Source organism: Meles meles, chromosome 12, assembly GCF_922984935.1.
Source record: "Meles meles chromosome 12, mMelMel3.1 paternal haplotype, whole genome shotgun sequence".
Lineage (NCBI taxonomy): Eukaryota > Metazoa > Chordata > Mammalia > Carnivora > Mustelidae > Meles > Meles meles.
The window spans coordinates 79,573,854-79,590,932 of record NC_060077.1 but is presented as its reverse complement, the minus strand read 5'-3'; the positions used below and the strand labels follow the sequence as shown (position 1 = coordinate 79,590,932).

The 17,079-nt window shown below is 47.7% G+C and overlaps 1 protein-coding gene across 1 annotated transcript in view; it reads right to left on the bottom strand.

The window, feature by feature from the left end:
* Positions 1 to 1,501: 1,501 nt before the first annotated feature.
* The window catches only part of LOC123953923 (O-acyltransferase like protein-like), a gene marked incomplete at its 5' end in the record, with an annotated part of 50,831 nt that continues 35,253 nt past the window's right edge, over positions 1,502 to 17,079 (bottom strand). Inside the window, 4 exons of the mRNA XM_046024365.1 lie at positions 1,502 to 6,358; positions 6,632 to 6,774; positions 11,946 to 12,132; positions 14,713 to 14,845. Of these exons, the coding sequence (XP_045880321.1) occupies positions 6,233 to 6,358; positions 6,632 to 6,774; positions 11,946 to 12,132; positions 14,713 to 14,845 (589 nt within the window). The remainder of the gene's footprint in view (positions 6,359 to 6,631; positions 6,775 to 11,945; positions 12,133 to 14,712; positions 14,846 to 17,079) is intronic.

Genomic DNA, 17,079 nt, shown 5'->3' with positions numbered 1-17,079 from the left:
ACCTACCAGTGGTTAATGGATTAATATTTAAGGCACACAAGCACTCAGGAAAACACTATGAACATTAGAAACGAATTGCCAGCTATATGGACCATGTTTAATGGGGAAAACCATATTTTGAAAGGCTGTTACAGCATGGAACCAATCACACAGTGCTTAAAAACAACATACTACATAACATTTATAGACATGTGGATGTTATCAATAAAAATATAAAAACATGGATGAAACTTGGGTAAGAGGAGAGGAAGGAAATGGGATACAGGAGGTCTACATTGTGTTTATTTTATTCTTTATTTTATTTTTTTCTTTAAACAGAAACACATTAGAAAGAAAAATGGCAAAATGTTACCCTGTTTTTATTAGGGATGATGGATATGTGGGCTATCAATTCTTTCATTTCTTTAGACTCCTTGGAATGTTTGAAATATTTTATATTTTGGGCGCCTGGGTGGTTCAGTGGGTTAAGCCTCTGCCTTCCGCTCAGGTCATGATCTCAAGGTCCTGGGATCGAGTCCCGCATCGGGCTCTCTGCTCAGCAGGGAGCCTGCTTCCTGCTCTCTCTCTCTGCCTGCCTCTCTGCTTACTTGTGATCTCTCTCTGCCAAATAAATAAATAAAATCTTAAAAAAAAAAAAGAAATATTTTATATTTTAAAAAAAATACTTAAAAAAATAAATACATCTGGAAAAGGCAGGGCTATAGGGATGGAAAATGGATGGTTCCTAAGGGCTGGGGGTAAGTGTAGAGGCTGACAGTAAAGGAGCCCCAGAAATCTGGAGGAGTCATGGAATTGGATACCTTGCTCATGGTGGTGATGACAAACTGCATTTGTCAAAACCCACAAAAGTGTACAATTTTATAAGTTTTTATAAATTATTACCTCAATTTAAAAAAAGAAAAAGAGAGTGCTTGGGTGGCTCAGTTGGTTAAGCGTCTGCCTTTGACTCGGGTCATGATCCGGGATCCTGGGATCAAGCCCCACAATGGGCTGAGCAGGGAGCCTGTTTCTCCCTCTCCCTCTGTCCCTCTCCCCACTCATTCTCTCTCACTCTCTTTCTCAAATAAATAAAATCTTTTAAAAAATTAAAATTAAAGAAAAATTCATCTAATAAGCATAGGGACAAAAGGTGCAGGATCACACATGATTTTGTGAGCTCATCTAATAAAAACGAAATACTACATAAACTTCTCTAGTTACTTAAAAGTGTATATTAACACATTCCTAGTCATAATCAATGTATTTAAAACATTCGATTAACATTTTTTTTAAAGATTTCATTTATTTATTTGACAGAGAGAGAGATCACAAGTAGGCAGAGAGGCAGACAGAGAGAGAGGAGGAAGCAGGCTCCCTGCAGAGCAGAGATCCCGATGTGGGGCTCGATCCCAGGACCCTGAGATCATGACCTGAGCCGAAGGCAGCGGCTTAATCCACTGAGCCACCCAGGCGCCCCTCGATTAACATTTTAAGTAATAAAAACATAACCATTACATAATGTTTAAAAACGTATATAAAAACATTATTATCCATACTCCACGATCTGCTGAAATATCCAGCACTTTGTCCCTTAATCCAAAGCAAAACGAAGCCCAGGCCGTTCTTCCCAGCTCTGGCTGCCCGAAGACATGAGAACTTCCTCCAAACAGGATTTCTGACATTCCTGTTAATAATCCTAAAGTCCTTATAATAAAACAGGGGGTTATTGGAAATGTTTGGTTATGAGTTACAGAACGAACAATCACTTCTTTGTTTCGGCCTGCCTACCGGAGGCAGTCTGCTCTCCACTCAAGGCCAGCAATAGTTCTGGAAGCTTTGCTTTTCCCCGAGAAACCTCTTCCTTTCCCTCCAAATTCCTTGCCTCTGCGTGTTCCTCTTAGATTCAGTCTTCCAGGTGTGAAAGCCCTTTCCCAGGTTTGCGGGAACCTTGGTTCTCGGCTCACCGTTAACAGTGAGGAAGAGAAAGCCGCTGGAGGGGCGCCTGGCGGCTCAGCCGGTGCAGCGTCCGAGTCCTGCTTTGGCTCAGGCCACGGCTCAGGTCACGGCTCAAGTCATGATCTCGGGGTGCTGAGACGGCGTCCGGCCTGGGGCTCTGTGCTCAGGACCGCGTCTGTTTGGAATTCTCTGCCTCTCCTTCTCCCTCCGCCCCTCCTTCTCTGGAATCGATAAAATCTTAAAAACAAATAAAATAGAAACCGGATGGACACGCGCTCAGGGGCCGCTCACCCTTGTTTGCCCAGGACAGAGCGGTGTGTGCAGGGACGGGAGATCGGTGCGAACACTGACAAAATCCCAGGCAAATGGGGACGAGGTGGTCACCCTACTTTGAGCCTATGGTTTGAACGCGTCCCCTGTGAGCCTCACTGGCGAGGACATTTGGGGGAGAGCCTTTATATCCATATGTCTAGGGGTTCCGTCTTAGGCCAGTCAGAATCCCGCAGGAAGCAACTTCCAGTCCCCTCCCTCGACGGTGGAGACCTGCGTGCTGGGTTCGGGAGCCTTCAGCACACAGACCCCGACACCGCACGGCTGCACAGTGTCTGCGTCCTCAGCGGGGCCAGGCAGCCCCTAGTCAGTGCATCAGCCTCAGCGTGTCCCTTCACCGCCTCCCTTCTCACAGGACGCGGCCACAACTCCCAGCGGCACCACACCCTCCCCACACTGAAGGGCCGAAGAAGGGAACAGCTTCCTCCTTCACGCCCCCAAGCCCCTCCCATCTCGATCTTTCCCAGAAGTCCCCGGCGTACGGTTCCTTAGGTCTCATTGGTCAGAACTGGGTCACATGACTACACTTGGACCAATCACGGGCCGAAGCACCAAGGGGCACAAAACGGGCTTTTGCTGAGTATGAGCCTTCTCCTGTGTCCAGTGCTGCAGTGCTGGAACGTCAGAGGTGGTTTAGGAAGGGAGGAGGGGCCGTGAAGGTGGGTGGGCCACCAAAAATGGCTGCCACCGAGTGTGTGTGAGCACAGCATTGTTTTCGTTCCAGTCGGGGTCTATGGACTATTATAGTAAAGGCTTCTCACCCTCTTAAGTACTTTGGCACCTCGGAACTGTGGGTCTGGTTGGGCCATTGGGGGAAAGGTTCTTAGAAAACCGAACATATCGAAGACCTGGTTGAGAGGTTCCCACCTGTATCTGTGAGGAGCCTCCTGGAAGAGAATTTCCCTTAAAAAGGCAAGGGATTGACTCCATCACTATTTCAGCGGCCATGTACTGAACACCTGCTGCGTGCCGGCCGTGGCGGTCAGGGCCAGTGGCGAACGGGGTGGAAATGTAAAGAGGAGGAAATTGCCACTCTGATCACCCTCCGTCCCAGCGCCCACAGACTCATAGTGTATCCGAGGGAGAACGACCTCTATTACCAGGAAAATCCGCAAGAGCAGTTTCTATAAAAACACCCCGAGCCGTTAGCAGCACTGCATCAAAGCCTGAACGCGACGACACGGATGGCACAAGGCGGGCAGAGGGGACTTCTCTGTTTGTGCCGCTTGTGGAGATCATTTGTGCTGTGAATGGACACAGTGGCCTGAGCACCGAACCAGCCCGGCCCACCTCCTGCCCAGAGAAGGCAGAGAAGGCGGCATGCTTTGGAGGTGGAATGGGGACAGCAGGTGGAGGAGGCACTGCCCCCCCACCCCCAAACAGCTCTCAGCAGTCCGAGGGCAAGTGGGGGAGGGCACAGCTCGAAGGAGAGCCTGCACCATTTCAAAAGGACTTAGAGTCCAGTGTTTACAAGACAAGCAAGATATTCCTGGACTCTCCCAAGACCAGTCAGGAGGAACTTAAGGGGGGCTGGAGTTCCTTTAGATCTGCCGGGGGGACTATACTGTCAATATGACCTATTTTTATCCATGGGCTGGTATGTGGGGATGAAACATGGATTTCAGAATTTAGGGGGAATTAGAGGAGGCCCCCCTCAGGTGATGCTTGCTTACTCTATACTAATGTTGCTGTCTCTATAGATTTGTGTGAGTTGATTATTATTATTTGCTTGAGTTTTTTATACAAAAATAGAAAAAAAAAGTATAATGAGGTCCCACATATCTATCACCCAGCTTCAAAAATGATCACTACATGCCCCATTTTGTTTTAGCTATCTCATTTCCTTCTGATACTATTCTGAGGCAAATACCAGATTTTATCATTTTGCCCATAAATATTTCAGTATGTGTCTAAAACATAAGGACTGTTTAAAAATTACCGCAATACCACTATCACATTAAAAAATTAGTAAGTCCTTAATATCATCAAATATCCAGGCGGTGTTAAATTTCCAACTGTCTCATAAATGTCATATGCTCTTTTACAGCTTGTTTCAGAATCCAAAGAAGGTCCCCACATTCTATAAATCTTAAACTCCTAGGGAATTCCAGATCGAAACAAAGGCTAGAACAAAATTGGGTTTCTCTGTCCCTACTTTATATTTTATGAAATTGCAATAGTGGAGAGGTTATTTTTTTTTTTTCCCATGGGCCCCAGGTTGCTAGCCTCATAACTAGAAGCACTCGGCAATTTGACTGCCCAGCAATGCTGGCAGGCGAGTCACTCCCCACTGGGATCTGTCCAGATTGTAGTGTTCCTCCTGTAAACACCACCCACCCTCAAGATCTCTGAGGTCTAAGTTTGAGGGGGCTCAGGTGCCAAATCCGCCACCAGGGGGCTCCCAAGGAACTCCATGAACTTTAGGGGTTATCCAGAGAGCCAACTTGGTGCTTTCTAATACAGACCCTGAACACGCCAGGCTTGCCTCCTCGCTCGCGTCAGATGCTATCAGCAGACTAGACCAGGCCTCTGGGAGATGTGGGTCCCCAGAGTGAGCCAGAAAATGACAAGGTTAGCTGTCTACTGCCCAGGATTTGAGGTTAGCAGCCCTCCCCACCCCCAGGGGTCCTCCTAACAGATCCTCTTGGAGAGAAATAGTGCACACAGAGATGGGGAGCATTCCGTGCTCATTAGCTCCTTGTAGCCCGTGATGGTTAATAAATCCTTTGATACTTAAGTACACAACGAGAGGGTTGTTAAACATGACGTTAAGCCTATGTGAGTAGGGACAGTTAGCGTGAAATCACACACCCGGAGAGGAACACAAATCTGACAATCTGGACACCCTAGCCTTATAAAGCTCTCCATTTCTAGGCCTCACTGCTAGAAACCGAGGAGTTGGGATGGAAGCCATTCACCAGGGTCTCGTCCTTCTCTGTTAGGAGTTTTGTTGAGAGACTGTGTTCTTTTCCTAGAGCTACTATAACAAAGCACCTCACACTAGCTGATTTACCACGACACATGTGTAACCCCTCACGGTTCTGGAAAGCTGGGGTCCTAACTCAAGGTCTCAGCAGGGCTGTGCTCTCTCCGAGGGCTCCGGGGAGAGGTCTTCCTTACCTCCTGTAGCTTCTGCATCTGCTGGCAATCCTTGGTGTTTCTCGGCTTGTGGGGGCCGCCTTATTTCTGTACGTTTTCACCCCTTCTTCCGTTTGTGCAGATCTGTCTCTATGTCCAGGTTTCCCCTTTTTAATTAGGACGCTAGTCACCTCGGATTAGGGCTGCCTCCCCCCGTGAACTCCCTTTAACTTGATCACCTCTGTAAAACCCTAACCCCCAAACAGGTCACGTTCTAAGATGCTAGAAGATTCAGACTTTATATTTTTTTCAGTGGACACATCCAACCCCTAACAGGGACCGCACTGTAAAACAGATGTTTGGAAGGCCTGTTACCATGCACTCATGGACTGGGCACTCCAATGGGTCATACAGTCCTGAGGCTCCAGGATAAAGTTACAAGTCTACAAAGGTGTCATGATAACACAAAGGCAATTATGACCTGAAAAAACTACACGCTGTGATTTTACCAAGAAAAGGGAACATTATAACCCAAATGACATTAAATTCGCGAGGTTTGCTATTTTCCTGTGATCATTGGTAGAGAAGATACATGGAGGATGAGACCCCAAAAATCCAGGGTTGTTTTTTTTTTTCTGAAAAGGTACATTAGAGGGTGATTATTATGCTAGTAAATAGGCTGTCACAGAACTCTTTTATATAGCAAACACTCAAACTCTTTCATGAATTAAGCACAGAGAAGTTGTAGATCTTAAACATTCACAAAATCAGATTCACACTCCTTGCCAGGAGGACAAACATTTGTTACACAAACGAGGTCACGCCTGCTTTTGCTCATCACCGACAGAACAAACCCATCCATTCTTCCCGGTTTTACCAGAACATTCATTCATGGCCCTGCAGGTGTTGGTCCCAGCAGGTGCCGCTTCAGTTCCTGACACGGTTTCTCTATGCACAGCGTCAGGGCCAGCCCAGCGATGAAGGTCAGCAAACAGTGTCCAGAGAAAAGATAGAACTGGAGAGAAAAAGGGGCAGAGGGGATACAATCTTACCAGACTCCTGGCTGTACGAAATGGATCTGTAATAGACTGCCCTGAGCATTAAAACTAGAATAAATGCAATCAAAGAAACATACTCTTCTGAAGCCCTCCCTCCCGTAAAACAAAGGACATCAAGCTCCTGGCAACAACGGAACATGCTTCTCCCCAAGCCAGTGGGTGGCTCTGGGGCTCCAGCAGAGAAGGGACCAGAGAGTCACACCCCGAGCCACGAGCAAGGATTCACTCACCATGTTGGTGTCGGTGTAGTGAATCAGCGTTTCCTGAAGCCCGTTGTAGAGCACGATGAGGATAGGGTGCACCAAGTAGCAGGCGTAACTGATGCCGGCCAGCAGAGTCCAGAGCTGGCAAGAGAGCAGCCGGTTCACCGGACCTGGAGGGATCCAGCAGTGCGGTTCAGGGGCCCGGGGAGCATCTCTCCCACTCAGCAGGGCCATCCCCTTCCCTTGGGACCCCGCTCCTAGGGGTGTGAATGTCCTCTAAGAAAGTCTTTATTCTTCTCGTTTTTTAAAAAATATTTTATTTATTTACTTGACAGAGAGAGAGAGATCACAAGTAGGCAGAGAGGCAGGCAGAGAGAGAGGGGGAAGCAGGCTCCCCGCTGAGCAGAGAGCCGGATGCAGGGCTGGATCCCAGGACCCTGAGATCATGACCTGAGCCAAAGGCAGAGGCTTAACCTTCTGAGCCACCAAGACACCCCTATTCTTCTCATTTTTTAAGGGAATGTGCCCCAAACGAAAACAAAACAAAAAACAAAAAGCACTTCCCTTTGCAGGAGTATGAGAAAAATGAGAAATGCTAATATAGAGTTTACAATCGCCTGGAGCACAAAACATGCACGTGAAAAAGAGGTGCAAAGTCCTTCCCCCAGCTTTGGTTCTAGCTCCAGGTGCAACACAGGAGTCGCTGGGCTTGGAACAAGGCAGTGGTATCGCCAGGCCCAGGACTTGTCACCTGTCATAGACAGGCTTGCATTTGGTCAGCTTCTAGTCCCTTTTGGGACAAATATTCCAAAACCTGCTCTAACTCCCGAACTGTGCTGTCCCACATGACAGCCGCGACCCACTTTGGGTTATTTAATTTAAATTAATTAAAATTAAGTGCAAGGATACATCCCTCTTGCACAGGACTTCTGTTCTCTGAAGGGGGTTGAAGAGTGTTCTCCCAAAGCTATGTCCATCTGGAACCTTGCTCTATTTGCAAAGAGGGTCTTTGCAGATGGAACAAAGGTAAGGAACTCAAGATGAGATTATCCTGGATTAGAGTGGGCCTCTAATCCAGAAATGAGTGTCCTTATAAGAGACAGAAAAGGAGACACAAACACACAGAGGAGAGAAACTGGGTGAAAGCCATGTTAAGATGAGGCAGAGACTGGAGTGACGCACACACAGGCCAAGGAACTTGGGGCTTGCCAGCAGCCACAGGGGAAGGAGGGATCAGGAGAGAGCAAGGAACAGATCCCCACAGGACTTCTGGAAGGACTTTGCCAACACCTTGATTAGGGGTTTCTAGTGTCCAGAACTATGAGAGAATCCATTTCTGTTGTCTTAAGCCAAGAAGAAAGAAGGAAAGAAAGAAAGAAAGAAGGAAATGAAAGGAAAAGAAAGAAATGGAAAGAAAGGAGAGGGAAGATAAAAGAGAAGAGAAGAAAAGAAAAGAAAAACTTCTGTCTTTCTTTTCCATAAGCCTCATCTTGAGTGCTCAGTCATGAATCAAGTGGTTTCAGTTGCTCACGACAAAATCTTTGGTGCCATCCCAGACTCTGTTCTTTCTCCCATAGTCCACAGAGCACAGCCATTCTATCTCCGAAACTATCTATCTCAATCGGACCCTTTCTCCGCATCTCCTCTGCAAACCCCCTCATCGAATCCACCACGGACCCCTCCTCCATGGACCTCTACAGTAGCTTCCTAACACATCTGTTGGTCTCTCTGCTCTCCTTGCTGCCCTACAGTCCCCAGGCAACATCTAGAGGAATCTTTTAAATCACAGGTCAGATGATGTTACATGACGTTTAAAGTAAAATCCAAATTCTCCCCTATGGCCATGAAGTTCCTTGCAAGACCTGGCTTCCCCCTTCCTCTGTGTCCTCATTCCTATCTCTCTCCCACCTTGATCCTGATTGCTATCTGCCTGGCCTTCTGGCTGTTCTCCTGCCCACTGAGCTCATTCCCTTCTTGAGACCTCCGCCCCACCATTCCCTCTGCCCATGATGCCTGCAAATGCACCCCGACTCCAGTCATGCTCCGAGTCCTTCTTTATTCTTAATCACTATAGACATCTGCACTGGAATTATAATTGTATTTACTCACTACAGCTCTGGATTTGTTTCTGATGGCTGCCGTAACAAATCGCAAAAACATGGTGGCTTGAAGCAACCAGAATGGATTCTCTTGTCATTCTGGAGACTAGAAGCCAAAAACCAGTATCACTGGCTGAAATCATGGTGTTGACGCGGTCACTCTCCCTCTGGAGGCTCTAGGGGAGAATCCACTCCTTGTCGCCTCCAGCTTCCCGTGGCTTCTGGCTCTCCTTGCCTTGTGGCCACTCCCGTCAACATCAGCATTTTCAACGCTCTGCTCTATTTCCATATCCCCGTCTCCTCTGTGTGTCTGTCAAATCTCCCTCTGCTCTCCTCTTTTAAGGATACATGTGCCTGCATTTAAGGCCCACCTGGATTAGCCAGATGATCACCCCATCTTCCAATCTCATGTTTGCCGCCATATCTACAAGGTCCCAATAAGACCTCGAATCTTGGGGACCATTATTCAGCTTACTAGAGTCTCCTGTTCTCTCTACTTCCCCTACCCTCTGTGATCTCCTACAAGAGAGATATTTTTTTTCTTGTCTGTTTCTTATAGCCTCTGCATCTCAGTGCTTGACATAAGTCAAGCATTTGGTAAGTATTTTATGAGATTGACTGAATAAATAGAAGCGGACTCACGGACCAGATTCATTTGCCCCCAGGTGAATGCCAGGGGATAAGATCAACCAAGATATTACTGGGGAATTAACAATATAGTTGTAGAAAAATTAAGTCAGCAAAGAGCACAGGTAAACCCAACACAAAACTACATTCCTAAAGCAAAAGATATCCTGTTCATGTCACAAGCTCTAGTCAATTATTAATCACATTAAATTAATGCTTTTAATTCAGATTTTATTGGTTTTATAGTTTTATGGTTACTCTATTATTTTTTTAAGATTTTTTTAAAGATTTTATTTATTTATTTGACAGACAGAGATCACAAGTAGGCAGAGGGAGAGGGAGAAGCAGGCTCCCTGCCCAGCGGAGAGCCCGATGCGGGGCTCGATCCCAGGACCCTGAGACCATGACCTGAGCTGAAGGCAGAGGCTTTAACCCACTGAGCCACCCAGGAGCCCCAGATTTTATTTTTAAGTAATCTCCACGCCCAACCTGGGGCTTGAACTCACAACCCCAAGATCAAGAGTCACACGCTCTACTGTTACTTTATAAATTTCTTTTGGCTTTATAAATTTGTGTGCTAGACACATAAAAATTTGGGTGCCTGGGTGGCTCATTGGGTTAAAGTCTCTACTTTCAGCTCAGGTCATGATCCCAGGGTCCTAAGATCGAGCCCCGCATCGGGCTCTCTGCTCAGCAGGGAGCCTGCTTCCTCCTCTCTCTGCCTGCCTCTCTGCCTACTTGTGATCTCTGTCAAAAAAAAAAAAAAGCCATAAAAATTCGTGTCTAGCTTTATGTTTGTTCAAGTTTAGGTAAAATTAGAATTAAAATTTAATTTAAGCCAATACAAGGGTTTTAAAGGCTATTTATTCCTTTGAGATGGTCCATATATTACTAAAGTTAGAGGACCATCACTGGAGGAGAGAGGGCAGCCCTGAAAGGTTTTAACCGGAGGAGTGAATGTCAGAAGATGACTCTGGCAACTCAACAGAACATGGCTTTGCCCGGAACCAGACCCTGTGGTCTCCACTGGCTCTGACTGAGATGGCGACAGATGATTTGAGCCATCGGGATCCCCTCACACCCCGAGAGTCTCAGCGAAACGCTTCTTCAAATGTTCCTTTATAGACATATTTTTCTAAAGGTCACCAGGTGGATACATATTTTCTGGAATGGTATCTTGCCTGGCACCTCCTACCTTCACCTACGAACCAATCCTGAGGTCTTCAAATCGTGTCGGAGGTACAAAGCTAGAAGGCCAGTCACACCTAGATCGTTGTGATCAGCTAGTGACGACACACTTTGAAAAGATAGTATAGCCCAAGAATGACCAAAGGGCTTGTCTGTCACCTGGATGAAGGGAGATATCACCCACACGCAGCCTAATGACCAGTAGTATTTACCAGCTCCCCCGTGAGGATAATGCCGCAAATTCGATTAATCTTCTAACTTGACCCGAGTCACTCCCTCTAGCAGGTTAAGCCTTCGTTTAGCATGACTTTTCCCGTTAGACGGGAACGCTGTGATGTTTGCTCCCCTATCATGGGCCAGGAGGGACTAACTGCTTGTGTTCTGAGGCTCTGGCGACAGCTTAGGGTCATTGCCACTGGATGGGAACAGTGTTAGGTGTGGTCATGTGATTCAAACAGCTGCCCAGAAATGCAAATACTTCAGTCAGAGACACTGTAGCCTATTTCTTTGTTAATGTCATTTCTCCATATAAGGAAAAGCTTTTACTATTAAGTGTTAAGGGACAAATCCCTCATCGTTATATGCTCACCAAATTAAAAAACAAATTTACCAATCAAACATCTAAGAGGGGTATGTTGCACAGAAACGAAGGTCATGGGCTTTGGGCGTTGGCTTTGCACTTGGTCTGGGTTTCATTTTCTAGCTCAGCCACTTCTGAGCTGTGTGAGCCTCACGAGTTCCTTCATCGCCAGGCGCCGTCTTTCTCACAGAGAAACAGCTCCTGATAGTTCTGCCCACAGCAGTACGGCCAGGGTCACCCGGGATCGTGTGGGTGAAGTTCTCCGTGGGGCCCGGCGTAAGCCTGTGCTCAATCTGCAATTCTTGGAATCAACTGATCATTTTTCTCCTTAAACTATGATTTCCAAACCCTGGTGCTGAGGCTAACTGGGTCGGGTTCACAGGCCCACCTGGAAACTCCTCCTGAGTGTTTCACCAGGTTGGAAAGAGGTCATGGCTCCCCCTGGCTCTACCTTCATCGCTCTAGGACTTCTGAGCAGTGTGGAGCCAGAACCTTTTCTGGATGATTCTTGCTAGGTGTTCTCCTGCCATTTTCTGACACTCAAGCATCCAGTTCCTACCTCGTGCCAAGCAGAAAAGAAAGGGGGGGAATGTCAGGTGACTTGAATCTACATTTCTAATCTGGAGAAAGGCGGCAGATTTTCCTCTCGGAACCTGCATTTGTACATAAACCAGGGTAAAAATCTAGAACAGAATATGCAAGCATTTCTCCCAGGATACAAACAAATTGTCCGTACCAACCACTCCAGCAAATAAAGAAGCCCTTCTGTGTACGCCGTGTTTTCGCGTGTGTCACCTTTAAAGGGACACGGCGTGAGCCTGTAAGAACAGCCCCAGCGGCATCATACCTCCGTAGCCTTCCTGACACGCCAGCATGACCCAGCCCACGGCCGCCGCCCACAGGGTCCGGTGCAGGGCCTGGTACAGAGCAACGGCGGGCGGAGAGGTGGCCAGGCTGTCATCCACCACGTACGCCAGAGCGACCACTATGAACAGGGTGGACAGGGAGCAAATCCATCCCAGCACGGCCTGAGCCTACAGGGGAAGGAGAGACGCGGGTCAAGCCCGTTCTGGACACTGCGTATTTACTTCCTCTTACACGAATTCAGCTTTTCCTCTCATTAGTGTCACTTTAGGTGTCTATTTGTAAACCTCAATCAGTGCTCAACTTTGACTAAAATAGAAGGTTCGGACTAGCGGTTCTGAGGGGCTGGGGTTGGCGCGGGGTAGGGGAGGGTGGGGCGCGTGACCATGAAGGGTTAGCACGAGGGAGATCGTCGTGGTGACAGCACAGTTGTGTACCTTGTTTGTGGTCGTGGTTACACAACTCTCCATGCGCTAAAGTTGCACAAAACTATATACACACAAATGAGTGAGCATAAAACCAGTGGTCCAAGACCTATGCATTGTCCAGTGTCCAATGTCCATTTCTTGTTGCCTGTTACCAGTGAAAAAAACCTAGGGCAAGGGTACGCAAGACTTTCTGTACTATTTTTTTTTACTTTCTGTACTATTTTTGCATCTTGCTGTGAATCTCAAATAACCATGAAATGAAAGAGGGGAAAAAAAGAAAAGATAATGTTCTAACCCACTCCTGACCTCCCATTCTGTTCCTTAACCTAAAAAGGCTCCTGGATCGGTTCTGTGCCCACCAACAAGGCAAGGCTTCCGGCACACGGTCTGTGCCTGGGCTGCAACCTCGTCATCGGGGCCAAGAAATGGCACCAGGAGGGGGAGAATGGAGAACTTTGCAGCTCGGAGAAGAGCCCCACGGGTCAAATTCTATTGCCAGGCCCAGTTCAAGATCTTCGGTCTTCTGTTACCTCACTTGACCTTTTTAGACTCACACCTGTTTTCCAAGAATCTCACTTGCTTCTCTGTTCCAGTTCCCAAGTTGCTATGCTGACCTCTCCATTGAACCAAAGTAGCATCTTCTCAGTCCACAGTCTAGTCTTTAAAGAGAAGCTCTCCCCTCCTTGGCCTTCGATTACTGTGCTAGGCTCTGGCTACATGGGAGGAAAGGCGTTTCCTGGAGGGTCGGGGAGCTCTCCACAAGCCCCCTCTTTTGGGCTAGGATGCCCTTCACTCTGTCACTGGTAATGCACCCTGCCTAATCTCATTCCTAGCACAGGATATCGGCTCCAGCTGCCTCCAGCTTGGACTCTGTGTTCTTATTTTCTAGAGTTGTAAACTTGGTCTACACATCCCTTCTACCTTGTTTCTCCAGATCAGCTTGACCTGTGTTCTCACTCCATACGCCTTGGTCCGGACTCAATGCCCGGAGTGTTTGCAAGTGCTCTGTGTCATCTTGGGTTTCCCCTCAGCTCCCTGGACACCCTGGAACCTGGATGACACCGAAGCATCTCTTTAATGGCACTCTGTTGTAATCTACAAGAGTTGTGCATTTTCAGGGGAAACTCCAAACTGCAGGAAAAGTCACATAGCCCTTGTTACATCCATTCTCTCCAGTGAAGCCCTATCTCCTGTTCCTTCTGTGAGCAACACAAGATTTTCCAAAGACAAGGGCCTCTTCTCCAGAACATCTAGGTGAGGTACCCACAAGACCTAGGCAAACAAAGGTAGGGCTTAACAGAGGAGTTTTGGGCTATCACTGTACCCTAATGGTTCGAAGGAATTCTTGGCCCTTCATCCACTAAAAAACACATTATTCTTCATTCATTTGTTTATTAAGTGATTTTAATGATTTATTAATTAATTCTAATTAATTAATAATTAATTTATTTTAATGAAGTGTTTACTAAATGCCTTCAGTGATTTCAGAACCAGACATTGGGGATTCAGAGGCAAGTAAGACATGATCTACCCTCAAGGTCTTGTGGGTCAATGAAAAGCCGTAGGAAGAGCTTTTGCACCGTTCAAGGGCATTTTTTGCACCGTTCAAGGGCAACACCAAGGTAGTGTTTTAAATAGATTGCCCCAAGGGTGGATTTGAGATGGGCAAGACAAGAAGTCCAGGCAAGAGATGAGAAGAACTTCAACGAGGTTAGCTGGAAAGGAGAAACAGTACGGGGGCTTGGTTGGAGGACTGCCTGGGAGGAGGGTTCAATGAGGAGGACACATCAAAGATGAACACAGGCTTCTGGCTTGAGTAATGAGGTTGGATGGCGAGCCAGAACAATTAACCACAAAGGAGCCAGGGAAGCAATTTTACCTGGAAGACAAAGTGACAGCTTCATTCCCCTTAGACACCTTGTATCCCGATGCCCAGATGGAGCCATTGAATTTGACCAAGAATCCTGTCTATAGAAACCAAGGAGCTTGTGCTATTAAATGTAACCATGCCCTTCCAGAAGAGGACCTTGCCAGTGCAAACTCGATGGTGGGGTTTCCCCATATCATTGAGTTCTCTGGGTCTGTACCAAGCCTCCAATAGGTAGAACACCACCTCAGTGAGGAAAGTAGAGAGTCAGGCTCCGGCAAAAACACAAGATCACTCTTATTCTCTAGCACCAGGAAACATTGCTAACATACCACAGCCCAATAAAGTACGGAGCAGTCTGACTCCTGGCCGTGGCTTTTGATGAGCCTGGCCAAATGGGCCACTTCAGTCCCAAGAAGACCCAGCCCTTACAGTGAGGTATGGGGCAAGCTTACCTTGGTTTTAAGAATGTTTGCCTGGTGGTTTTCGTGCATGAAAATGCTCAGAAAGAGGCCCACGAGGAATGGCCCATATCTGCAGTAGGGCTTAGTGTAATATTCAGAGAAATATAACACAGTCACATTTTCACTGAAAAACACAAGAATGGAAGGCAAAAGGGTCTGTTTGATCTGGAGCTGAAAAAAGGAATCTCTCATATGTCCACTGGTGCAACTGGCAAATCCAATGGAAAATGTGGGGAACATTTGTTCCTTTCCTCAGTAATGGTCCACAAACAGTAACCTTGTCTTAGATCACAGCTGGCTTGCTAAAATTCTAAATTGCCTTCAGCAACCCCCACCCTCTCCTCCTGGTGCCGGATCCCAAGGAACTATGATGACCGTGTTCCTTTTTTTTTTTTTAATATTTTATTTATTTGACAGAGAGAAATCACAACTAGGCAGTGAGGCCGGCAGAGAGAGAGGAGGAAGCAGGCTCCCTGCGGAGCAGAGAGCCCGATGCGGGGCTCGATCCCAGGACCCTGGGATCATGACCCGAGCCGAAGGCAGAGGCCCCAACACACTGAGCCACCCAGGCGCCCGACCGTGTTCCTTTTAAGAAGTTGTTTCTGGGGGTGCCTGGGTGGCTCAGTGGGTTAAGGCCTCAGCCTTCGGCTCAGGTCATGATCCCAGGGTCCTGGGATTGAGCCCCATATTGGGCTCACTGCTCAGTGGGGAGCTTGCTTCCTCCTCTCTCTCTGCCTGCCTCTCTGCCTCCTTGTGATCTCTGTCTGTCAAATAAATAAAATTTTTAAAAAAAATAATAAAAATAAAACTAAAAAGAAGTTGGGGGGCGCCTGGGTGGCTCAGTGGGTTAAGCCGCTGCCTTCGGCCCAGGTCATGATCTCAGGGTCCTGGGATCGAGCCCCACATCGGGCTCTCTGCTCAGCGGTGAGCCTGTTTCCCTCTCTCTCTCTCTGCCTGCCTCTCTGTCTACTTGTGATCTCTCTTTCTGGCAAATAAAGAAAAAAAATTAAAAAAAAAAAAAAGAAGTTGGGGCACCTGGGTGGCTCAGTGGGTTAAAGCCTCTGCCTTCAGCTCAGGTCATGATCCCGGGGTCCTGGGATGGAGCCCCGCATCAGGCTCTCTGCTCAGCAGGGAGCCTGCTTCCCCCCCTCTCTCTGCCTGCCTCTCTGCCTACTTGTGATCTCTGTCTGTCAAATAAATAAATAAAATCTTAAAAAAAAAAAAGAAGAAGTTGTTTCTGGTAGATGGGTATATCAGGATAGCTCTAAGAATCTGGTTCTCAGGAGTTAACCTCTTCGTGGAAGCTCTTCCAGAATTTGATTGCTTGGGCCACATCCCTGGAGACTGGGATTCAGGGGGTCTCGGATGGTGGTTTCTGGAAGCATCGGTGGATTTAAAAGCTCCCAGGTGAGTCTCGCGTGCTTCCAGAATTGAGAACCCCAGGGCTAGACAGGAATGAGCCTCTTCCTCTGTCACCTGGCATTGCCCACGAAAGACATGACATGGTGGCAAGGGCATGGTGTCCCCCTGGCCAAAAACACCTGGGAGTCTTCATTCATTCATTCCCCTAACAAATACATAACGAGCCTGTGCCAGATGTGGTTCAGGGCTCTTTTACGTCCAGAAATGAGTTTGCACTGACACCTGTAGGAAAGCCCTGCCGCGACCTGGATTCTAAAGGAAAAGCGTTCTAGTATGAGGGAACCGCAAGTGCAAAGGCCTGAAGAGGGAGCAGGCTGGGTGTGCCGACGTAGGAAGACCAGCGTGACTGGTCCAGAGTCCGCACATCGGGCAGTGACAGAGGTCAGACAGGGATTTTACTTCGAGAGCACTGGGCAGCCATTGGAGGAATTTGAGCAGGTGACCGACAGGATCTGATTTCCATGTGTATCACTCTGCCTGCTGCACTGAGAAGAGATGAGTGGGGAATCAGACCACGTTTCCCTCATTTGATACACAGGGTGGTTAAAAGGAGGAATCCTTATATATTCCTCAGTGGGGAGGCAAAATAGCATCGTGGGTAAGATCCTAGGCTCCACTCACACCTGTAAGTATGCCGCTTACAGGCGGTGTGACTTTCGAGGGATAACCCCAGCTTCCTTAAATTTCAGTCTCTCCAGCCCATAGTTAAGAACCTCCAAGCCCAAGTTCGCCACCGAAGAAGAAACCTAATACGGCCACGTGGGGGCGCTCCCTTCCTCCGAGAAGCATTTCAAGGGGCAGCAGTGTGTTTCCGGTACTTTCGGAGCGGACGCCCCCACCCAGCGCGGGTTGAAAGGTTCGGAAGTTTGGAAACAAAAACCGCCATCAGCTTTCCCATCCAGGCTGAACATTTCCCACCCAGTTTTCCCGCAGGCC